The 25,020-nt window shown below is 42.4% G+C and overlaps 1 protein-coding gene across 9 annotated transcripts in view; it reads left to right on the top strand.

The window, feature by feature from the left end:
• The window catches only part of LOC116979055 (calnexin-like), a 39,476-nt gene extending 14,528 nt beyond the window's left edge, over positions 1 to 24,948 (top strand). For 6 of the 9 annotated variants that reach the window (XM_033030474.1, XM_033030472.1, XM_033030473.1 and 3 more), the window contains 6 exons: positions 2,055 to 2,168; positions 2,900 to 3,053; positions 4,641 to 4,856; positions 11,390 to 11,509; positions 11,884 to 11,966; positions 24,861 to 24,948. In XM_033030474.1, the coding sequence (XP_032886365.1) occupies positions 2,055 to 2,168; positions 2,900 to 3,053; positions 4,641 to 4,856; positions 11,390 to 11,509; positions 11,884 to 11,966; positions 24,861 to 24,936 (763 nt within the window). In that variant the 3' untranslated portion in view covers positions 24,937 to 24,948. Of the gene's footprint in view, positions 1 to 2,054; positions 2,169 to 2,899; positions 3,054 to 4,640; positions 4,857 to 11,389; positions 11,510 to 11,883; positions 11,984 to 15,562; positions 15,672 to 16,400; positions 16,785 to 18,607; positions 18,980 to 24,860 lie in introns of those variants that run through there. The other 3 variants (XR_004413622.1, XR_004413623.1, XM_033030475.1) reach the window with 3 other exon arrangements.
• Positions 24,949 to 25,020: the final 72 nt, after the last annotated feature.

The following is a 25,020-nucleotide window of genomic DNA, read 5'->3' as shown; positions in this document are numbered from 1 at the left end:
CAGTTCTTTCGAGATCTCTCCAGTTGAGTCCACTCTCAGACATTTCTGAGTTACTACAGCACTTTGTCTCCGGCAGGGAATACAGCAGTTTTCCTCTAACATTAAAAACCAGCCGTCCTCAGCACCAATCAACTGAAAATAGAGAAAGTTCCTTCTTGGATCAGGCAACCAGTGAGTTATATATATTATACATATACACCTTTTTTTTTTCCAGCTAAATACATCACTGTCAACATTAAATTTCTTTAGACACCTACAGTATCTTTCTATTCCACTGCCTATTAATATCTCACAAAGTCCATCACAATCCCCCTGAAACTTCACTGTGCCCTCATGTTTTATATCATAGAAACATAGAAAAATAGGTGCAGTAGGTCATTCAGCCAGGTTCGAACCGCCATTCAATATGATTATGGCTGATCATCTAAAATTCATTGGGCGAATAAGTTTTTACTCATCTCAGTCTTAAATGGCCAACCACTTATTCTTAAACTGTGACCCCCTAGTTCTGGACATCGGGAATATTTGTCTTGCATCTAGGCTGACCAATCCTTTAAGAATTTTATATGTTTCTATAAGATCTACTCATCCTTCTAAATTCCAGTGAATACAAGCCCAGTCGACCCATTCTTTCATCATATGTCAGTCCCACCATCCCGGGAATTAACCTGGTGAACCTACGCTCCACTCCCTCAATAGCAATAATGTCCTTCCTCAAATTAAGAGACCAAACTTGCACACAATACTCCAGGTGCGGTCTCACCAGGGCCCTGTACAAGTGCAATAGGACCTACTTGCTGCTATACTCAAATTCTCTTGCAATGAAGGCCAACATGCCATTCGCTTTCTTCACTGCCTGCTGGACCTGCAGGCTTACTTTCAGTGACTGATGTACAAGCACACCCAGGTCTCATTGCACCTGCCTTTTCCTAATCTGACATAATTCAGGTAATAATTTGCTTTCTTGTTCTTGCCACCAAAGTGGTAATCTCACATTTATCCACATTATACTACATCTGCACACTCACCCAATCTATCCAAGTCATCCTGCAGCCTCATAGCATCCTCATCGCAGCTCACACTGCCACCCAGCTTTGTGTCATTCGCAAACTTGGAGATGTCACATTTTATTCCATCATCTAAATCGTTAATATATATTGTAAATAAATGGGATCTCAGCACCAGGCCTTGCAGTCACTAGTCAAAATTTGATAATTTTGTCCAATTCTAAATTAATAAGCTTAGAGAAAAGCAGCAATGCTAGTACTGATCCCTTGGAACCACAATACACTTCACAAATCTATCTTGACAAAAAAAGTGTCACTACCATTCTATTTCCTGATACTTGGCCAATTTTCTATCCTGTTGCAACCCCCTTTAATCCATTGCCTTCGTTCGTGATGATGAACCCATTAAGTGGCACCTTGCAAATGCCTTTTGAAATTCCACATATATCACATCAAACATATTTCCATTATCAACCCTCATCCATCACATCAAAAAATTCTATAATTAATTGGACGAGACCTTTCTTTAACAAATTCCAATAGACTTTCTATAATCAGTTGAGTCCATTCCAAGTGCTTGCTAATTCTGTCCCTGGCTGCTAATAAGCAGAGAAATATGTCTCCATCAGCAATAAAGTGAGTAAAGGTAATTCCTCAATTGACACAAATTTGCATTAACAGTAGTAGATTGATCTTGCTGAAAAAGGTACACTTTCATAGCCATGGAGTCTCTAATCTCAGATAGAGATCGTCATGTGAATGATCATATTTCATGCTCTGCTAACATAAATACTGGAAATTGGAAGGAAGAAAGCTGGAAGGGAAGGAATAAAATACAGGTTAGCGACTGTTACAATGTCAGAACTGCTTCAGAACTGGCTCTCCGTCTAACTTCAAATTGCTCCTGTATTTTTGGGTTCATATGCAGTCATTTCTTCCTACTGGTGTATTATGCTTGCAAACCTTAATGTTCTTTGAATATTTTACAATGTGAACAAATGTCAGATATTCACATGAGCAGCTGCTATGGGATGCTTTGTAATTTAGGGATGAGGATGCTCCCCGCAATATCCCAGATCCCACTGCTGAGAAGCCTGATAACTGGCTGGATGAGGAACCAGAATACATTCCAGATCCTGGATCTAAGAAACCTTCAGATTGGTAAGTTGACCACAAAAAGAGTACAGGCTGCTTACGGATATGATTCACCCTCCCACAACGCTGCTTTATAAGTACAAACTCATCCAGACACCTGTAGTCCCCTCACCAAGCCCTTGATATACACAACAATTTCATTGGTGTATACATTCATATACCCAAATCTTCACTGTCATATACCGTGAAATATTATCACAAATGTTTAAGAAACATTTAGAAAGATATCTGGATAGGTCAGGTTTCGAGGGATATTGGCCAAACACAGGCAGGCAGGACTTGTGGAGACGGGACATATTGGTTGGGGTGTACGTTGGGTCGAAGGGCCTGTTTCCACTGTGTAACTCTATGACTCTATGAGCAAAGCTCATGCATATTCATCTCCTGTGTGCCACACATCTCAATATAACATTCTTTCACACACCAAACAAAACTCTTCATAGTGTTCTCTGATTAAATATCCATTCCTCATCAATTACCTTACCAAAGTATTCTTGGCCTATAAATGCCTCATACAATAGCTTAAGAAATCTTTGTGCACTCTTCAACCATTATTGCAGTTAAGACAACTCTTAACAAAGGTTTTCTCCACCGTGATGAAGAAAAATAACTTTCTAACGTTCAAAGTTAGATTTAATTTTTTAAAGTAATTCCTGAATTCACAAGTAAAATATTTTGTTATTTTTCTTATATTCTGGAATTACTTTTCTATCAGAATCATTTAATTTTTCATACAGGGATGTAGAAATGGATGGTGAATGGGAAGAACCAAGGATCCCAAACCCTCTGTGTAAGACTGCGGGCTGTGGAACTTGGACACACCCCATAATCGCCAATCCTGACTACAGGGGCAAGTGGAAGGCACCAATGATTGACAATCCCAAATATAAGGTAAATTGATACTGCATGGAACAATTCTCACCAGTGTTGCAATCTTCCTTACAGTAGCTAAAACCTTTGCACAGTCTGTAGCGTTCCTGTTAGTGATGAATAAATACGCAAGCTATGGAGGAAAAAAAGAAACTGCGAGAAGAACTCAACAAGTCAATGTCAGTGGAGGGAAAGGAATGCCATTGTTTCGGACACCCTACATTGGTCCTGCATTTTATAGGTTGTAACTGTATTTATTCTCTAACTATTCCCATTAATCTATGAACGAGATGCAGGATCACATCCCAAAATATCTACCATTCTTTTCTTTCCACAGATACTACCTGACTGACTGAGTCACTCCAGCAGTTTGTTTTTGGTCCAGATTCTAGCATCTGCAATATTTTGTGTCTCCAGGGGATATGGAGCTTAATTCTCAGCCCCTGATGAATTAACTGATCACACTTGGGGACTGGAGTTGGATGTTACATTTATTCTTGGTATCTCTGAAATAGGGAATTTATAACCCGACCCAATCATCATCATATATGAGCTTCATGTGAAGATAGCTTCTTTGGCTATAGCGACTTTTACTGGGAATCCACACATGAGATGGTCATTTGAACAGCTAGACCCATGGAATCATTCTGTAGGATCTGCCAGGCAACTCTTCAGCAGAGCAATTGAAAAAAATTGGATGAAAAACTTTTGTTAATTGTTGTCACATATCTTGTTGTCACGCAGCATGCAAATGCCAAATACTAGAATTATTCTCACATCTTTTGGTTGAAACCACTTTTTTCCTAAAGAAGGTGGAAGTATAGGCTCATAGTGTTACAGTGGGGGAAACGGGGTACCTGGGACCCGAATTAGCTCAGACAAACACGATAGCAACAAACAAGATAGTAAATGAGACTAATGGAATTGGAAACAACGAGTAGAAAGCCAAACGAGATGGAAGAATGAAAGCAGGCGAATTAAAGCAGTTAAAACAACCTTAGTGAGCCCAATGTTGCCATTGATCAGTCAGTGGAGAAAGATCTTTGCAGAAGATCCAAACACTTTTATCACCTCGCTTCACTTTGTCTTGAGTTTTTTCTTCAACAGGTCCCCCCCTCCCAAGAGGTTCTGCTGTCATGGTGAGATCTCATCATCAGTCCTGACCCATACCCTGTAACTGAGCACACTAATGACTTTGTTGCCATTTACTTTGAAACAAGTAGCAATTATAGCAGTTTGGATGACCTAATTTCATGACATATTTTCTGGCTTCTAACTTGGTATTAGGGCAAAACATATAGTCCTTTAGCATATCAAAAATATATGTAATCCATTTTCTAATTATATACTTTTAAAATGCCACTCAGTTACAATCTCTCCTATATTCCATGTACATTTTTAGATGGTACTTTTCTCTATAACAGCCAATCTTTTAATAAACTGCTTCTCATTCACTCCAATCTGAAAACAATATGTTATACATAAACCATGAAGTAAGTGACTCCTCTACCCATCCTCAAAAATATACAATACATCTTCACTCTGCTGTAACAAATCCAGAAATCTAAGTTAGCAAAAGTTCTAATTTTTCCAACTTTGTTCCAATAGGGAGCATGGATACCTCGAACGATACCTAATCCAAACTATTTTGAGGATACAAACCCATTTGAAATGACTTCAATCGGTGCAATTGGACTGGAGCTCTGGTCACTCACTGCCAACATTATGTTTGACAATTTTATTGTCTCATCCGATGAGGAGGTTGTCAAGCAATGGGTGAAAGACACGTGGGCAAAAACAAAAGCAGCCTACAATGCAGATGAAGTAAGTAAACATAGCTCCTGTTCAGGTGAGCTGTAGGCTGCTTTTGTTGTGTTACAGCTTGTCTGGAATGAAATTAGGTAACTTTTAATGTACAGATCTATATAGGTTTGTATCAGCAGTGCAGGGTTGGAGAGAGTTGCAGCCAGATAATAGGAATAAAACCGAGAAGATTTTCAGATCACCAGGCCAACTCAATACCATCATCGTCCATCTTTAACTGGGCAGTGATGGAGAGACAACCAAGAAGAGGAACGAGTCAATATTATGTGATAGGAGCAGAATTAGGCTTTTAGGTCCATTAAGTGTACTCCGCCATTCAATTATGCCAAATCTATCTTTCCCTCTCAACTCCATCTTCCTGACCCCTGACACCCATACTAATCAAGACTCTATCTATCTCTGCCTTAAAAATATCCATTGACGGCCTCCACAGCCTTCTGTGGCAAATAATTCCACAGCTTCACCACCCTCTGACTAAGTAAATACCGCCTCATCTCCTTCCTAAAGGAATGTCCTTTAGGTCTGAGGCTATGACCTCTAGTCCCAGACTCTCACACTAGTGGAAACATCCTCTCCACATCCACTCTATCCAAGTCCTTCATTATTCGGTGGGTTTCAATGAGGGTCCCCTTCATCCTTCTAAACTCCAGCAAGTACAGTCCCAAACGCTCATCATATGTTAAGCCAAATATCAGTCACTCCATTACATGTAATGGTAATAGGCCTGTGCAATTTAACTGTGGTTTGTGGGTTTTTTAGGCTTCCTGATATTTAGCAGTGAAAATAAAGTGGGAAAACTCCAGTAATTGAGAGGTTTGTAGAAATAACAGGTAATTATGCCAGTAAGTAGGAAAAGCTCACTGCTGCTTTCCTGCCTATCGTGTGGAAGGTTTTGTTCACAGTAATCATGCCGGGGGCTTACTTTGGCAACTTCAGAGCTTTGCATATTTGCTTTGCACTTTGGAGATCCGACCTGTCAGATTAGATTGGGTGCTGCCTATGCTGCTGTGCATTTGGCCTCAGATGTGGACACGGAGGGCAGCAACTCCAGCAGCACAAGGAAAGGTGCCTCCAGCACTGGCAGGATCTGCAGCAGCAATGCCATTACCAGCAGGGGCTACACTAGCAGCAGGAGCTATGTCATTACCAGCAGATGTTGCCTTAGCAGGAAATCCACCAGCAAGAGCAGAAACCTGAGAACATCAAGCTGCCTTTTACAAACCTGCAGCCCCGCATATATTAGCAGTGCGGCCCAGCTTGCAGGGAAACTATACTTGGTGTATGCAGATTAAACTGAGGATGGGCTTCCTCAACTCATCAGGGTTTATGGTGATGGCAGACAGTAGAAGCAAAATGTGTGGAAAATGTCAACTACATCCTTGGCCTCATCTTCCATGAGTGCTTCCAGGTTTTGCCAGATACATTTACAGTCCCTTGCTAACAGTGACACATAGATGCATAGGACTGATGATTTGGTGGATTATTTTTCTGGGTGGACAACTATGTAACTCTTCTGACAATGGAGCTAGTCAGTCAAAAGAGTCAAGAGTGTTTTATTGTCATATGTCCCAGATAGAACAATTAAATTATTACTTGCTGCAGCATAACAGAATATGTATTCATAATAAATAATATAACAAAACTAAAAAAAACAAACAATAACAGTGCAACAATAGACAATAGACAATAGGTGCAGGAGTCGGCCATTCGGCCCCTGGAGCCAACACCCCCATTTAATGTGATCATGGCTGATCATCCCCAATCAGTACCCTGTTCTTGTCTTCTCCCCATATCCCCTGACTCCGCTATTTTTAAGAGCCCTATCTAGCTCTCTCTTGAAAGCAGCCAGAGAACCTGCCTCCACCACCCTCTGAGGCAGAGAATTCCACAGACTGATAATAATAGACAATAACAGACAATAATAATAAAAGTCTATTGGAGTCCATTGTAGTTCATAGCTTATGAGGTTTTAGTGTTTAACTAGAGCAAGTGGGACCCGACGGCGGTTGCGGGGGGGGGGGGGGGCGGCCCAAGGCGTCACACACACACTAACCCCCCCCCCCCCCCCCCCCCCCCCCACACACACACACACGAACTAACCACCTCCCTTAATATTATATTAATATTATTCATTCGCTCCTTTTACCCCATCCCTGCCCTATCCACTCACGCATAGCCCCCAACTCGCAGGCACATCTAGAGAGGGGGAGGTAGAGAGAGAGGGCAGAGAGAGAGGGGGCAGAGACAGAGCGAGAGGGGCATAGACAGAGAGAGAGGGGCAGAGACAGAGAGAGAGAGAGGCAGACAGACAGAGAGGGGCAGAGACAGAGAGAGAGGGGTAGGGACAGAGAGAGGGGGAGGGACAGAGAGAGGGGGAGGGGGAGAGGGGGAGGGGGGAGAGAGGAGGGGGGGAGAAAGGAGGGAGGAGAGAGAGGAGGGGGAAAGAGAGAGGAGGGGAGCGGGACGAGCAGCTCGCGGGGGGGGGGGCGTCACTCGCAGCACCGACGCGGCACGCGGAGCCATTGTGACGTCATCAGCCAAAGCCGTTAGGTTTTATTTTCAAAGTTATTTCAGATTCTTGAACATTTTGATTAATAACTCGAGAAATAATGCATGAAATTTTCAGATAAGGCAATTTTTGACTTCAGGGCATAAATCTCTATCGGAATATGTGAAATTTTTACCATTAGCGCGTCGTTTTTTCGAGAAGATATGACAACACTCAAACAAATAAATACACACACACACGCACACACACACGCACACACACACATCCACATACAAGATCAGAGCTTTATAGTTATATAAGGATAGCCTGATGGTTGTAGGGAAGAAGCTGTTCCTAAACCTGGATTCTCATGCTCCTGTACCTTCTTCCCAATGGTGAGATGAGTGTGTGACCAGGGTGGTGTGGGTCTCTGATGATGTTAGCTGCCTTTTTGAGGCAGCGACTCCGATAAATCCCTTCGATGGTGGGGAGTTCAGAGCCGGTGATGGATTGGGCAGTGTTTACAACTTTTTGCAGTCTTTTCCGCTCCTGGACGTTCAAGTTGCCGAACTAGGCTGCGATGCAACCAGTCAGTATGCTCTCTACTGTGCGCCTGTCGAATTTCAAGAGAATCCTCTTTGACATACCGAATCTCTGTAACCGTGTCAGGAAATAGAGGTGCTGATGTGCTTTCTTTATAATTGCATCAGTGTGCTGGATCCAGGAAAGATGGTTGGAAATATGTACGCCCAGGAATTTGAAGTTTTTGACTCTCTCCACCATCGTCCCATTGATGTAAACAGGATTGTAGGTCCTCAACCTTCCTCTTCCAAAGTCCACAATCAGTTCTTTGGTTTTGCTGATATTGAGAGCCAGGTTGTTATGCTGGCACCATTTGGTCAGTCGGTTGATCTCACTTCTATACTCTGTCTCATCGCCATCTGTAATTCGTCCCACAACGGTGGTGTCGTCAGCGAACTTGAAAATGGAGTTCGACTACATCTACATTCCGGCTACACCATCATGAGTATAGAGTGAGTAGAGCAGGGGGCTGAGCACGCAGCCTTGAGGTGCTCCCGTACTGATTATTACTGAGGGTGAAGTAGTTTTGCCATTCGAACAGACCATTGGACATACATGTACCAGATTCCCGGAGCAGCCGGGTGTTTTTGATTGCAAGCATAAGGTTATTAATGCTCTCTAGAGTGTTCATCAACAACAAGAGCTACCACTCTATCAATGGAGCACAAATGTAAAAGTATGTTTTAAGCTTGCAGTAATTCTCAGGCAGCTGCAGTGGTTGCTTTAGTACAGTAAAATTATGTTAATCCAATATCTTATTGTACAGAAACACTTATGGTTTAACATCTGGCTCACTGGGTCCATTTCCCGCATTTCCTTTAGACTCACCAGGGGGTTGTTTCCCATGCTCCATTGAAATCCTTGGGGACCCATGCTCCCGTGCTTCCTTTAAACATATGGGGTCCTGTTGTCCACTCTCCCTTAAACTAACTGGAGCAATCTTTCCATGCTCCAGTTAAAAATACCAGAGCCCTGTTTCCTGCTCTGTTTTTAAACTCACCGGGTTCACGAGAAACTTTATTGTACTGCTGTGTAACATCTTAAAAAGAAGCGGATTTAAAATCATTTTGGTTATTAATAGGAGTAACAGCTGCTGGGTCAGACATTCTGCCAGTCCAGCACTACCAATGTCCTGAGGGTGCCAGGATAGCGGAGATTTACTGTTCTGAAGTACTTCACCCTATTTGATCTTACATTGGCCATCTGCTCAGTAACATGCATACTTCAAACATGGCATTTAATACGTGCAAGGAGCCCAAGCAACAAGATCCAGAAGCAAATACACATGTACACTATCTGCACGCAGATGATGTCCAGGCAAATCCGGAGGTGCCCATCAGAATGAACCAGGCAGAGTCTCAGAGAAGTGGTGGTGATGTAATGAGCTGTACAACATTTCTCAGATTCTTTTGAGACAATTCTCAGATATGAGAGAGGTGAAAGAATGTAATGCAGCCAATGCACCAGCAGTATCACACATTGGTCCCCAGGATTCCCTCAGTATTGTATTGTTTCCATATGCCACCTGCCTATCTAGTTTCTCAAATCTATCCCCACCACTTCACCCTACTGTAACTAGCCTCACTTTTAAGGACCAAACTTCTGAGCTTCAATTTAGATACATGGGATATCAAGTACGATGACTTGATGACTGATGAAGGGTCTCGACCCGTAAAGTCGCCTATTCCTTCTCTCCATATATGCTGCCTCACCCGCTAAGTTTCTCCAGGTCAACATGAGAACTGTAGCCATCTGCCTGTATTGTTTTTAATTCCGTCATCAGGTAAATGGAGAGGGTCTGTTGTCCTTCATCAACAGCCAACCCATAGCGGAGTTCAGAGGAATCGCTGTGGTTTTCAGTTGAGGGCTTGTTGAAGAGCAACTATGGGGCACAACATTAAAAAAAACATTGCCAGTGCTGGATGGACAAATAGGGATGTAGAAACAAAGAACTATAGATGCTGGTTTATCCAAGCACCGGAAAGGTCTGGACCCGAACCATTCACCCATCCTTTTTCTCCAGAGATGCTGTCTGACCCGCAGAGTTACTCCAGCATTTTGTGTCGATCAAATAGGGATGTACTTGGAGCAAAGGGTGGGTGTATCTGCAAAGTAAGTGGATGTGAGGTGCTGTGTGCTGAAGAAGGCTTGAGCAAGCGGTGTATGGCTCGGTGTGATACATCAGGTTGAATCCCTGCTTACGTTTCAGACTCTACAGGTTGTTGATTCCATCAATCATGTTATTATACTCCTGTAGTTGGCCATAAGCAACAGAAGCAAGAATCAACCATGCAGTCTTTTATTTAGCCCCAAGTACCATCATCTTTCTTAACCTCAAAACTACTTTCCTGTAGACCACACATCCCTTGTTTCCTATAATATCTAAAAGCAATCTAACTAAAATATTCTCAGTAACTGAAGGTCCATTGCCCTCCTAGGTAGAGAATGCCAAAAATATGCTACCCTGTGGGTGAAGAAATATCTTGTCATTTGGTCCTGAATGGCCAAGCTCTTACCTTCATTAAATCATTATCTCTGGTTCTGTATACACAGCAAAGGGAAAACATTATACCTACATTTATCCAGTGAAGCCCCGTAAGAATGTTGTACGTCTCGCTATGATCACTTTTTTTTTTCTAAACTCTGGAGAGTGTGGGTTCAGTCTGCGTAACTTCTTCTCATGTGTCAATCGTCCTTCCTCCCAAGAATCAAGCCCAAGAACTTTTGTTGCATTCCGTCAATTGTAAATATATTCTTCCTGGGGAAGGGAGAAGAAACCTGTGCATGATATTCCAGCTACAGTCTAACCAGATCCCTATATATTAACCACTTACAATAAAGGGCAACATATTATTTACCATCCCAATTACTTGCTATACCTGCAAATTAATTTTGTGTGATGTGTGCACAAAGGCACACAGATTTCTGAACAGCAGCAATTATCCAGTCTCCCATTATTTAAAAAATGCTTCAGGACCATGAATGATCTAGCCTCAAGTGCAAGAGGTCGCACCAAAATAAGATGATAAGATAAAGTAAAATATGAATGGCCTTTGAATATGTGAACTCCATTCTTTCATGTCCTTCCGTTCTGCTATCAAAATGTATATCCTTCAGGTTACCTGTTTATAGTATTCCTTCAAATACTGGAGTTGAAATCAATTCATGTTGGTCATTATCACAACCAATCAGAGTTAATAGAACATATAGTACAACACAGGAATAGGCCCTTTGGCATGAATGGCTGTACTAAATATAATGGCAGGATGCACATTTGGAAGCTCTGTTCTGCCAAAAAGGAAAATTTACTCTGTCATTTGTCCAACGGTGCCATCGTGTGGCAGACCTAGTCTTGATGTGTTTTCATGTCACTGCTGTGGTTTTATTTAGTTGTTTTTGAGCATGAATGACTATGTTTTCTCATCATTGACTGACAATTGCTATTGTTTACCATTGTCTACAGCCTGGTTTAATTATGCAGCTCTTTATGGCAGCAGACAAGCGTCCGTGGCTCTGGGGAGTCTACATATTCACAGTTGCCCTTCCAGTTATCTTATTCATCAGCTTATATTGGCCAAATGTGGTAAGTTTGTTCAAAAAAAAAAAAATTTTAACCTTTTTCTATGGTTTGTATGGAATCTTATTATCTATTTTATGCAAAGCACTTTGGTGTCAATGCGAGTTGACTTAAAACATGCTATATAAATAAAACTTACTTACTTACTAAATAATATTATTTCACAATAAATATAAAGAATGGAGTAAGAATGATATACTGTTATGTTCCTATTCTATATTGTTTGTTCCCTTGTAACTATAGCTCTCTTTTCTATTGTGTTGATCTACCTACTTTCTGTTGTGTTGTGTTGTGTCTCCTGCCTGTGTTATGCGCGATGCTGTAAGCTTCTCTGCTGCATTTTATCCTGATGTGTTGTATTCTGTCAATTGTTTTCACAGCGGTTTGGGCACCCTGATAATTATTACTACAAGAAGACAGATGATGTGCAGTTTGGTGATGAAGAAAAACTGGTTACAAAAGAGTCAGGTAACCTCAATAATATTAATGGTAAAAGGGATGTATTGTTTAGCATGCCAGAGTCACATGTTGATTTTGATAACCTTTGCACGACGTTCCAAGATGTGGAAAGGTAAGCCTAGTAAGCCTACCACTTCATAAAAAATTAGTGATGCATTACTTTCCATTTGAAAGAGACCTTACTGTCAAATAGAGAGTGATCTCTATTAGTATGGAAACTGGAAGTTTAAGTAGGATTATTGATGGGAGCTAATTGTAGTCTGTTGGAATGCTTCCCTGGTGGGAATAAATCAGTCAGATAAAGAACGACACGATGGCGTTGTGGTGGAGCTACTGCCTTACAGCGCTAGAGACCCTGACTACAAGTGCTTGTCTGTACAGAGTTTGTACTTCCTCCCCGTGACCTGCATGGGTTTTCTCTGAGATCTTCTGTTTCCTCCCACACCCCTAAGACGTCAGGTTTGTAGGTTCATAAGATCATAATATCATGTGATAGGAGCAGAATTAGGCCATCCAGCCCATCAAGTCTACTCCACCATTCAATCATAGCTGATCTATCTCTCCCTCCTAATCCCATTCTCCTGCCTTCTCACCATAACCTCTGCCAGGTGTGTTAATTGGCTTGGTATAAAAATGTACAATTGCCCCTAGTTTGTGTAGGGTAGTGTTAATGTGCGGGCATCGCTGGTCAGTGCGGACTCGGTGGGCCGAAAGGCCTGTTTCCATGCTGTAACTCTAAAACGAAAAATTAAAAAAACTAAAATGAGTCTGTATTAATATATTGCTTTTCACAATCTTAGGATGTCCCAGAATACTTAACACCCAGTGAATATTAGGTACAATCACTATTTTTATGGCCTTCCAATGATCACCAAGCTTCAACTTCTTGTAATGAGTTCCGAAGCATAATGTCCCACTAGAGGTGATGGGTCTCCCACCTGACCATTAAGTACATGTTCTGACGAAGGGTCCCGGACCTGAAGTGTTAACTGTTCTTGCAGAGAAAGTAAAGGTCTGTAATTCTCTACCCCAGATGAAATGCCAAGTATTTAAAGTAGAGGTAGATATATTTTTGTAAGGTCAGGAGATTGAGAATGTGATCATGAGAATATGACACAGAGGAGGAGTGGATGTCTGGGGTAGATCAGCTATGATCATACTGAATAATAATAATAATAATAAATTTTATTTATGGGCGCCTTTCAAAAGTCTCAAGGACACCTTACAGAATTTAACAAGAGTAAAAAACATATAATCGGAGTAAAATAAATAATAAAGACATCACCAATACACAAATTAAAGACAGAATTCGATCCAAAGACAAAAAAATCAAAAACACAATGTGAAGAGAGAGCAGCGGCAGCTAAACCGCGCCAGCGTCCACTCTCCCTTTCCGACAGCCATCTTGGACACAAACTAAAATAATCACTTACACACAAAAATCATCCCCCCACAATGGCTACCACTGTGAGGGAAGGCACAATGTCTAGTCCCCATCCCCAGTTCTCCCAAAGTCAGGCCTATTGAGGCCTCCGCTATTGCCTCTACGGAGGCCCGATGTTCCTGGCCGTTCTCGCCGGGTGCTGTCGGGAGAGTCCTCTCAGCGGCTGGGCCACCTGGAACGGCCGCTTCCTTACCGGAGACCGCGGCTTCCGAAGCCGACAAGTCCGCGCCGGTTTGGAGCTCACAGGCTCCCGATGTTGAAGTCGGCGCTGCCCGCTCCGCTCCGCAGACCTGCAGCCCGGAGGTGTTGAACTCGGCGGTCACAGCTCCAGCGCGTCGATCCAGCGCGGCGACCCAGGCAAGGCATCGCCCGCTCCGCTCCGCGATAGCGCTCCAGCGCTGTGCCGCCACCGAAGCCGAGGTGCTGGGCGGTCCCCACCAGGAAACGGCGCTCCACACCCGCTGGTAGGCCACGAGGTCGGGTCGACGAGGCAGCCCGGAGAAAAAGCTGCCTCACCGACCAGGTAGGGACCTAGAAATATAGTTACCCCCTTCCCCCCACATTAAAAAGTCTATTTCTCCCACAAACAAAACACAGGACTCACCAGAACTACAAAAAAAAAGTGAATTAAACGGACGGCTGCTGGTTAGCAGTGCAGGCAAGGCCCTGGGTGGCCTACACCTGCTCCTATTCTCTCTTGTATTCAAGTGCTTCCCTTTCCACATATACAGCTTGACCTGCTGAGTGTTTCCAGCACTTTCTGTTTTTATTTCAGGTCTTTGGCATCTGCAGTTTTTTTACTTACATTTTGGGATTTTCAGCAAGTTTAAGCTATTGACCTTTCTCCGAGTTTCCCTAGATCTGGGGAGAATGCTTGGAAAAGACTGGAGATGATGAGTTGGCAAAGGCTGGGGAGAGGTTGAATGTCGGAAAGGCTGGAGATGGCATGGGATGGAGAGGATTGGAAAAGTTGCAGATCAGGAGGGCTGGAGAAATGGTTTATATGCAGACAAATGGAACACATGGGGCCATCTTATATAAATTATTAGCCTCATTCAGAAATAACCTGACTGTCTATTACACCAGGTAATCATTTATTGGAATGCTGCATCATTTTTACATTAAGGCAGATCAGTCACTCACTTTCACCTATATGGCTGAGGTCCAAGCATAACAACTTGTGTCAGTGCTAGAGTTCAGCAGGATGCAAGACTTTTCAGAACTGGGAGATAACCGCAGAGCTCCCAATGGTCCTTCTGACTCCATTGGGACTTCAGTGGCATAGGGCCAGTTAGGTGATCAGCAAAGTTCTGCCGGAAAAGCCTACATTCATAACAAGGCAGTAACTTCCAGTGGGCTATGGTAGAGCCAGCCCATTTTGAAAAGAGTTTGAGTACAGTGAGATTCCTTTCAGCAATATAAACAGAATGTGTTCTGTTTAGCAATCTTGGACAGAGGTACATACCTTGACTAGTTTTTTTTTCAAAATAGTCCCATAACTGCCTGAAAGAAATCAGACATCGGATCCTTACTTTGAGGTGGCACCTCTAACTTTGCAGTTTATATTACCTATTCAAGTCTCTGGAGTGGAATTTCAATCTGACTGAACCCCGATAACCACCTGATTACTACACAGTGTCTGGACCTCCAACGTTTTGAGTTACTGCAGTTGTCCCGGGATCTTTGGAATTGAAGGTTTGTGAGAGTCTTATGTGCAATGGAGAGGAGACAACTAAGCAGAGAAAGTATAATGCATTGGAAAAGATAAAAACATTATTGCAGTTTCCAGCAAAGCATTGCAGCCACTGAGGGATGTCCAACCATCCTTCAGGCTGTTCACCTCAATTTGTAAAAGGTCGTTGCAAATAACCCGCTTCAAGAACCCAGTTACTCTTTTCTCAAGAGAAATGCTGAAAAAGAGAATGCTCCTGTGGTTTTTGATCTCCCCTCAACTGTGAGAGTGCCTCAGATCCATAGGGAGTCTGTCTTCCGGCTAATCTTTTAAGCTGAAAATTGGATTGCAACTTGAAATATGTTGGCTGGTGGTATCTAGTTTATAGACTAGTTCAAATATTAGATTCCTTAATGCAATTCTGCCATGCTTCCAACCTAGCTTGGACTGTATTTGTTAATGATTAATATTTATGACTTATATTCTCAGGTAACCCTTCACATGTTCAACAAGTTAATGAAGAGGAGACTAATGGGATGAGAAAACAAAGTGCCCTGAGAGAAATGAAAGCAGATTTGGAAATATCTGCACAGGTTGGAATTTCAAAATATGTAGATTATTATTTTTTTTAAATTAAAATATTCATTAGTTTTTAGCCATAACATTATCCAGCACCACGTTGTTGAGGGGAACAGGTTTCTAAATCACTAGCCACAGTAGCACAGCCAACAGGGCAGCTAAAGAACCATTGTTTGAAAATTGATTCAAGTTGCTTCAGGTTTTTATGTATCACCAACTAGAGACCGCTGTTGAGCTACCATCTAACTCATTAGAGACCCTCAGTCTATCTTTAATTGGACCTTTCTGGACTTTAACTTGCACTAAACGTAATTCCCTTTATCCTATATCCGTACGTTGTGGACGGCTTGATTGTAATCATGTATAGTCTTTCCGCTGACTGGAAAGCACACACCAAAAAGCTTTTCACTATACCTCCGTACACTTGACAATGAAGTAAACTAAAACTTTTAGATCACAAAAAGCTTGGTTCTAGGTCCTTTGTGTGCCTGATACAGATAAACTTGGACATGTACATTGTGATAATACAATGTACCCCTTGATGCTATTTCTTGCACTGTGAAAAGGTATATACATGCTCTTTGATTCCAGCAAACGCACTGTTGAGAGGATAGCTACGATGGAGAGTGTTATTGATATCTTCGCAGAGTGTGAATTTGCGTGAGGGTCTGGAGAAGGCTGTAAGGGTCTTTGTTACAGTTCATCCTGAACAGCTCCCTAACAGAGGACTCTCTGATTTACAGGCTATTCCTAGGGACACATTTTGAGACAGACATCAAGTGCTGCTGGAAGATGCACTTTAGTCTGCCCAAAACATTTACCAACTGCCCATTCCAGATTTCAAGAGTACGGGCTGAAGGACATACTGAAGTTTGGTGCAGACAACACAGGCTCTGTAGAGGAGGACCACTATCTAAGGTCTCCGCTGCCAGACATTGAGGGGCAGAGTCCGATGAGGAAACCCCACGGACAAAGGGCGGGGATATCATCCCAGGGAGCCACATGAGTGGCAAGGGTGTTTTCCTTACAGAAAAGTGCAAACATCACTGAGTATGACACTACACTGAAAATCTATGAAGGGTTTTTGCAGTTTTTGTTTTGTATATTTTTTTTTTCTGGTTTATTTTTTTAATTAAAAAATGTTCTCAGGATTGGAACTCTGTTCTAACGTGGGGAGGACCTGTACAAGTTCATCAACATTAGAGCACCATTAGCTCAATGCTGCACTAAAATGTGCTCCAGTCCCAACATTTGTCATAGAAGCCATAAACCTCTGACCCTGACGAGAGAGTTAACAAGAAACTAAATGCCAGTTGTGATTTAAGAAAACTATTATGCACAAAGGTCATGGGTACACAAAAATGCTGGAGAAACTCCGGGTGCAGCAGCATCTATGGAGCGAAGCAAATAGGCGACGTTTCGGGCCGAAACCCTTCTTCAGACTGTTGGGGGGTGGGGGGGAGAAGGAAGGAAAAAGGGAGGGGGAGGAGCCCAAAGGCAGGGGGATGGGAGGAGACAGCTCGAGGGTTAAGGAAGGGGAGGAGACAGCAAGGGCTAGCAAAACTGGGAGAATTCAACGTTCATGCCATCCGGACGCAAGCAACCCAGGCGGAATATGAGGTGCTGTTCCTCCAATTTCCGGTGTTGCTCACTCTGGCAATGGAGGAGACCCAGGACAGAGAGGTCGGATTGGGAATGGGAGGGGGAGTTGAAGTGCTGAGCCACCGGGAGTTCAGGTAGGTTATTGCGGACTGAGCGGAGGTGTTCGGCGAAACAATCGCCCAACCTCCGCATAGTCTCCCCGATGTAAATCAGCTGACATCTAGAGCAGCGGATGCAGTAGATGAGGTTGGAGGAGATACAGGTGAACCTTTGTCGCACCTGGAACGACTGCTTGGGTCCTTGAATGGAGTCGAGGGGGGAGGTGAAGGGACAGGTGTTGCATTTCTTGCGGTTGCAATGGAAAGTGCCCGGGGAGGGGGTGGTACGGGAGGGAAGGGAAGAATTGACAAGGGAGTTGCGGAGGGAGCGGTCTTTGCGGAAGGCAGACATAGGGGGAGATGGGAAGATGTGGCGAGTGGTGGGGTCACGTTGGAGGTGGCGGAAATGGCGGAGGATTATTTGTTGTATTTGCCGGCTGGTGGGGTGAAAGGTGAGGACTAGGGGGACTCTGCCCTTGTTGCGTGTGCGGGGATGGGGAGAGAGAGCAGTGTTGCGGGGTATGGATGAGACCCTGGTGCGAGCCTCATCTATGGTGGCGGAGGGGAATCCCCGTTCCCTGAAGAACGAGGACATTTCCGATGCCCTGGTGTGGAACGTCTCATCCTGGGAGTAGATGCGGCGTAGGCGTAAGAATTGGGAGTAGGGGATGGAGTCTTTACAGGGGGCAGGGTGGGAAGACGTGTAGTCCAGATAGCCATGTGAGTCAAAGGTACACAAAATTGCTGGGGAAACTCAGCGGGTGCAGCAGCATCTATGGAGCGAAGGAAATAGGCGACGTTTCGGGCCGAAACCCTTCTTCAATGGAACAGCCATGTGAGTCAGTTGGTTTGTAGTGTATGTTGGTCAGAAATCTGTCCCCTGCGATGGAGATGGTGAGGTCAAGGAATGGTAGGGAAGTGTCGGAAATGGTCCAGGTGTATTGGAGTGCCGGATGGAAGTTGGTGGTGAAGTGGATGAAGTCAGTCAGTTGTGTGTGGGGGTCATGCACAAAGGTCATGATACTTCTCTAAGTAGTACAGTCATAAGCAAGAAGCAATTTTAATTCCCCCTTATCCAGAAAGCATCATGCCATGGGTACAGAGGTGGACTGTGGTTGTTACATTTTTAACAAAACTGCAAGAAAGCCCCATAGTCTGTAATTTCCAGTGAGTTGAGTAGAAGAATTTCATGCAATTGTAGGCACATAGGAAATGAGACAATATGTATCTAGAATTAATTCTGGTTGCAGGCACAAGGGGGCGGTGAGCCGGATCTGGGACAGATTCCAGTCGAGGAGATTCTGCGTCATCGCAAGACCAGGCTGGAGTAATGCGCAGAAGATTTGCCCTGTCAAAAAGATGGACTCTTATGCAAAATATTCACCAGTTAGGCTTACAGAGCTTTGCAGAAAACCTTTGGACATTTCTGAAGATACACACCTAATTGCTATAAATACAAGCTGTACATCAGATATTAGAAAGATTTTTTTAATTTGTAACAAGACGATAAAAGTATTCTTTATTTTTTGTTTATACTTTTCCTGGAAACATAAGCAAGAGTAAAACTTTCCACGTTATTACGTTGTGATAAAATTAAACCATTTTTCTTCTCTTCTTTGAAATGAGAGAGAATGTATTTTTCAATGTTGATGCAATACTCAGGACCAATTATGGCACAGATGATGAGATATTCCATCAAGGTAGGGTTACAAAATTCTCTCAGTCCTTGCAAGCATCTCGTACCATACTTCACTAAACTCATGATAAAGCTGCCAGCAATATCTCCTTGATGTTTCTACCAGCAGATTCGTGATTAGTACGGAGTCAAGGATTGTGGGGAAAAGGCAGGAGAAAGATAGCTCGGCCATGTTTGAATGGCCTAATTCTGCTCCTATAACTTATGAATTTATCTTTATGTTTTCTCACTCATAACAAATTATTTATTATCAAAATTGTACTGGTCATTCCCATCTGTCCTGAGACCTTTAATAATGAAACAAAGTATAACAGAGGAGTTAAATAGGACCTGGAGTACATGTCCTTTCCCAAATTTGAATTTCCAGATTTCAGGGTTACCTTTTCTGGTGCAAGCCTTCATATTGCTGAATTTAAAGAGTTTCCTGGTGGGATTCTGAACACTAGTTTTTAGTCACTAGCCTTCCATACCCTACTCCAATGTTCCTCTGTTAGTATTCAGCCCTTGAGACAACTGCATGTTTTCTTGCCCCTTTAAGAAAAATCAAACGTTAAAATAATTGCTCTAAGTGTTCCAGCACCATGTAAAGACAATTTTCAATAATCTGGACCAGAGGTTTTGGATATCAGAATTGCAACACATCATGGTCCCTACATTAGGGAATGAAGAGAAGGATTGTCACTTTGTTATTCAAGTTACTACAGTGATATATACACATGCTGCTCAATTAGCCTTTTACTAGTGCAGCTCCTAAAAATTGCTCATGGAAAAATGATATAATAGAAGAAAAGCCCTTGGCCTGCATCTGAAATATTGCTCAACAATTTTGAGTCATAGTTATACAAGGAAAATGGCCCATTGGCCCAACAAGTCCATTGGACCAAAGTGTCTTCATAAGCAAGTCCCATTTTTGGGGGTTTGTCCCATAACTCTCTAAACCTTTCCTATCGTGTACCTATCCAATGTTTGTAATGGAAGCAGTCAGGGCTGCCACCATCAGTTCATTCCATATACACACCACCATCTGTGTAACAAAGACACCCATCAGGTCTTCTTTAAAAAAAATTTCTATGCCCTTTAGTTTTAAACACCCAGGTTTATTTTCCTTCCTGACTGGAAAAGGCTGTGTCCATCCACCTTATCTGTGGCCCACATGATTTTATGAACGTCAGTCTCCTTTGCTGCAGGGAAAACAGTCCAAGCCTATCCAGTATCTCCTTATAACTTAATCCCTAGTCACAGCAACATCCTTGTGAATCTTTCCCGCACCCTCTCAAGCTTAATCACATTCTTCCTCCAGTATGGTGACCGGAATTGCACACAACATTTCAGGTATGGTCTTTACAACGTCCCATGCATCTGTAACATGACGTCTTAAGACTTGTACTCGCTACTTTGTCCAATGGAGGCAGGCATGCTCTACATCCTCTTCACCACCTTGGGTCGCCAATTTCAGGGAATTATGTCCTTGCACTCCTAGATCTCTCCATTCTACAACATTCCCCAGGGCCCTGTCATTCAATTCTGCATGTCCTGCCATGGTTTAGTTTCCCAAAATTCATCACTTCCCACATGCTAAGTTAAGTTCCATCTGCCTTTATTTTGTTCACTTTCTCAGTTGATCTAGATCTTATTGCAACCTTAGAAGAGGTCATAACTTTGAAGATGGAGATGGTGAATAGATCTCTTTGCAAAAGTTCTTCAGTGTGACCACAAATAAGCAAATGGTCATAAATATTCCTGATGTGCAGCATTGCAAGAGCATAGATAGAATATGAAACCACGTGAATAAACTGTCTTCTATCCCAGTGAAAGATCACATGGAAAGGTAAAAGTTCAGAGATAATAAGATGATCTCAAACATACAAGGTAGATGATAGGATGACGTTTTCTCTAGTCAGAATGTGGGATGTGGTAGGATCTCCTAGACTGGAATCTGTCTCATATCTGGCTAACCAGGGATCATAAAATCATAATAAGGGGACGTCCATTCAGAACTGAAAAATGAAAATATTTCTTCATCCAGAAGACGGCGACTCTTTGGAATTCTCCACACAGGCAGACTGAGAAAGCTCAGTCATTGATATTAAGGTTGCAACAGATCTCTCTGTTATGGAATATTGGAGAGAGGCAAGGTATTGTCAGAGGCTACTGTCAATTTGATATTCAAGTTACTATCATCATCTATGTACACATGCAACTGAATTAACTATGCTAATGTAGCTCTTTATCACTTGGCCACGTTGCTCAACACACTGAAGAGGGAGACAAGATAGAGAATGTTAACTGTTTTGGATATTAAGGGAATCAAACGATATGGGGATAACATAGAAACATAGAAAATATGTGCAGGAGGAGGCCGTTCGGCCCTTCGAGCCAGCACCACCATTCATTGTGATCATGGCTGATCGTCCCCTATCAATAACCCATGCCTGCCTTCTCCCCACATCCCTGGACTGCACTAGCCCCTAGAGCTCTATCTAACTCTCTCTTAAATCCATCCACTGAATTGGCCTCCACTGCCCTCTGTGGCAGGGAATTCTATAATTTCACAACTCTCTGGGTGAAAAAGTTTTTTCTCACCTCAGTCTTAAATGACCTCCCCTTTATGCTAAGACTGTGGCCTCTGGTTCTGGACTCGCCCAACATTGGGAAAAATTTTCCTGCATCTAGCTTGTCCAGTCCTTTTATAATTTTATATGTTTCTATAAGATCGCCCCTCATCCTTCTAAACTCCAGTGAATACAAGCCTAGTCTTTTCAATCTTCCCTCATATGACAGTCCCACCATCCCAGGGATCAATCTCGTGAACCTACGCTGCACTGCCTCAATCACAAGGATGTCCTTCATCAAATTAGGAGACCAAACAGTACACAATACTCCAAATGTTGTTTCACCAGAGCCCTATACAACTGCAGAATAACCTCTTTACTCCTATACTGAAATCCTCTTGTTATGAAGGCCAACATTCCATTAGCTTTCTTCACTGCCTGCTGTACCTGCACGCCAACTTTCAGTGACCGGTGTACAAGGACGCCCAGGTCTCGCTGCACCTCCCCCTTACCTAACCTAACCCCATTGAGTTAATAATCTGCCCCCTTGTTTTTGCCGCCAAAGTGGATAACCTCACATTTATCTATATTATACTGCATCTGCCACGCATCTGCCCACTCACTCAACCTGTCCAGGTCACCCTGCAACCTCCTAACATCCTCTTCACCGTTCACACTGCCACCCAGCTTTGTGTCATCCACAAACTTGCTAGTGTTGCTCCCAATTCCCTCTTCCAAATCATTAATATATATGGTAAACAGTTGCGGCCCCAACACCGAGCCTTGCGGCACTCCACTCGCCACTGCCAGCCATTCTGAAAAGGACCCGTTCACTCCTACTCTTTGCTACCGGTCTGCCAACCAATTTTTTATCCATGTCAACACCCTACCCCCAATACCATGTGCTCTAATTTTAGTCACCAGTCTCCCGTGCGGGACCTTATCAAAGGCTTTCTGAAAGTCTGGATACACTACATCCACTGGCACCCCTTCATCCATTTTACTTGTCACATCCTCAAAAAATTCCAGAAGATTAGTCAAGCATGATTTCTTTTTCATAAATCCATGTTGACTTGGACTAATCCTTTTACTGCTATCCAAATGCCCCATTATTACCTCTTTAATAATTGACTCCAGCATCTTTCCCACCACCGAAGTCAGGCTAACTGGTCTGCAATTCCCCGTTTTCTCTATCGCTCTTTTCTTGAATAGTGGAATAAGACAGGAGATGTTACAGGCATAAAATAAATCAGTCACAATATTAAAAGTTAGAATAAACAAGGGGCTAAATGGTCTCCTGCTTCTATTCATTCAGGTCTTATTGCATGGACAACAATTTTTTATCTTTGATAGTAAAGATAAATACTGTAACTGTTGATAATATACCAGTCTTCTACTACTAATAAAAATAGAGGAATGTACAGTGTGTGCGTCGGTGATATGGTTATCATAGGGATGGCAATCCATGCACAAACTTTACATTGAGCTGTAGTGCTCAGGATGTGGAGCTGTTAGTATCTCCAATCAACTCAGTGACAGTATATACCTGCATCTGTTGTCATAGTGCAATTTAAGAAATTACCTTTAAGTAATAAGTAAAGTATCCTTTATTGTCATTCAGACATTTCAGTCTGAATGAAAAGGTAACATTTCTGGTGATGATAACTTAGAAATGAGTAAGACAACAGTGACTAATAACTTAGACAGAGGCTGGCAATGCTCCAAGCACTGTTAATGGCTGACCATTCAGTTTGATTTATTAACATAGATCAAATTAATAGAATAATCAGAAATTGTGGCATTTTTCCAAATCAACTGTGGGAGAGTAATGGTTTATTTGCTTTATAATCCCCATGATGCATACATCCTGTCATATTTTTGTAAGTGCAAGCGAAGATGATTTAAAATAACTAAAGTCTTCTTTGCAATATCAGGCAGGAAAATTATTTGCAAAATAACTGCTTGTTCACCGATACTGACAACAATAATTTCTTGGCCATAATATTCAAATTCTTGGCTTCAATTACAACAGGCAAATTAAAACACAAATGTGGTGAAATATGCACATGAAGCAAATACAGATGACTCTTCCACCTACAAATATTTTTTGCAATATTAGTTCAGCACATGAGAAAAAGGCTTTAGCATAATAAGCATATTGTAGGTGATCAATGCATTATCAAGACCACTTTAAACCGATCTGGAATAGGATCTATTTAGAAGATACTTCTAAAAGTTGTTTTAAATATAGTGCAGTGGTCCATCAGACTATTGACTTTGATTTTCTGATCAGTTGTGGTCATGAGACAAGAGAGATGTTGGAGAGAAGTGCAGCAAGACCTCTTTCTCAGATTCACAGGACTGAGTTACTGCACCAAATTTCAACTTTTGGCCTTGCACAGTTCTGGTTGCCCCATTACAGAAAGGGTATAGAGGCTTAGGAGAGGGTGCAAAAGATTTTTACCAGGATGGTACCTGAATTTGGGGGTAGTAGCTATAAGGAGAGGTTGGACAAGCAGATTGTTTTCTCAGCTACTTCGGAGGCTGAGTGGAGACCAAATAGAAATTTATAAAATTATAAATTGTATACATAAACAATCAGAATCTTTTCTCCAGGGTGGAAATGTCAAATTCTGGAGGGCATAGCTTTAAGGTGAGTGGGGGAAAGTTTAAAGGAAATGTGTAGAATATGTTTTTACACAGAGTGGTGGATGCCTGGAATGCGGTGCCAGGGATGGTGGTAAAAGCAAATATGAAAGTGCTTTTTAAGAGGCTTTTAGAGAGGCACATGAATTAGGCAGGGAGTGGATGGATACACAGAACACATGCAGGCAGAAGAGATTAGTTTGGCATCATGTTCAGCACAAACATTGTGGGATGACGGTCCTTTTTCCTGTAATCTACAGCTCAACATTTTATGTTCTATTGGGACAGCTATAAGTAAATCAGTGAAGCATTAAATATACCCAAACACTTGAAGGGTGTTGGTTTTACTTGAAAAGATAAAACCAGAAAACCAGTACGTGGTAGTAGGATTGGAATGTACAGAATGCTATTCTTTCTGTAGGGAATTGGCAACAAGTAGAGAGAACTTTTGTGGAAAATCAAAAGCAAAACGCCAAAAATCAACCAAGAAATAGTTGGATGGGCGAGATGAATGCATTTAGATTGACCAAAGATCTTCACCATTCATTTCTATCAGTAATCTGGTAACCTTGAGGTGAAATAAAACAAGAAAACCCATCATTATTAAAGAAGCCTCAACGTCTGTGATTTTTCTCAATTCTTCGGGATTATGGTATTGCCCTATTGTCTGGGTATAAAGTACTGATTCAATGCCACATGAGTTTAGAACAACTCATAAAATAATCATGCAAACAGAACCCTGGGTGCAAAAGGAGAAGCAGCAGAGCGA

The sequence above is a fragment of the Amblyraja radiata genome, chromosome 12, assembly GCF_010909765.2.
Source record: "Amblyraja radiata isolate CabotCenter1 chromosome 12, sAmbRad1.1.pri, whole genome shotgun sequence".
NCBI lineage: Eukaryota > Metazoa > Chordata > Chondrichthyes > Rajiformes > Rajidae > Amblyraja > Amblyraja radiata.
This window is presented reverse-complemented; position numbering and strand designations above follow the sequence as displayed.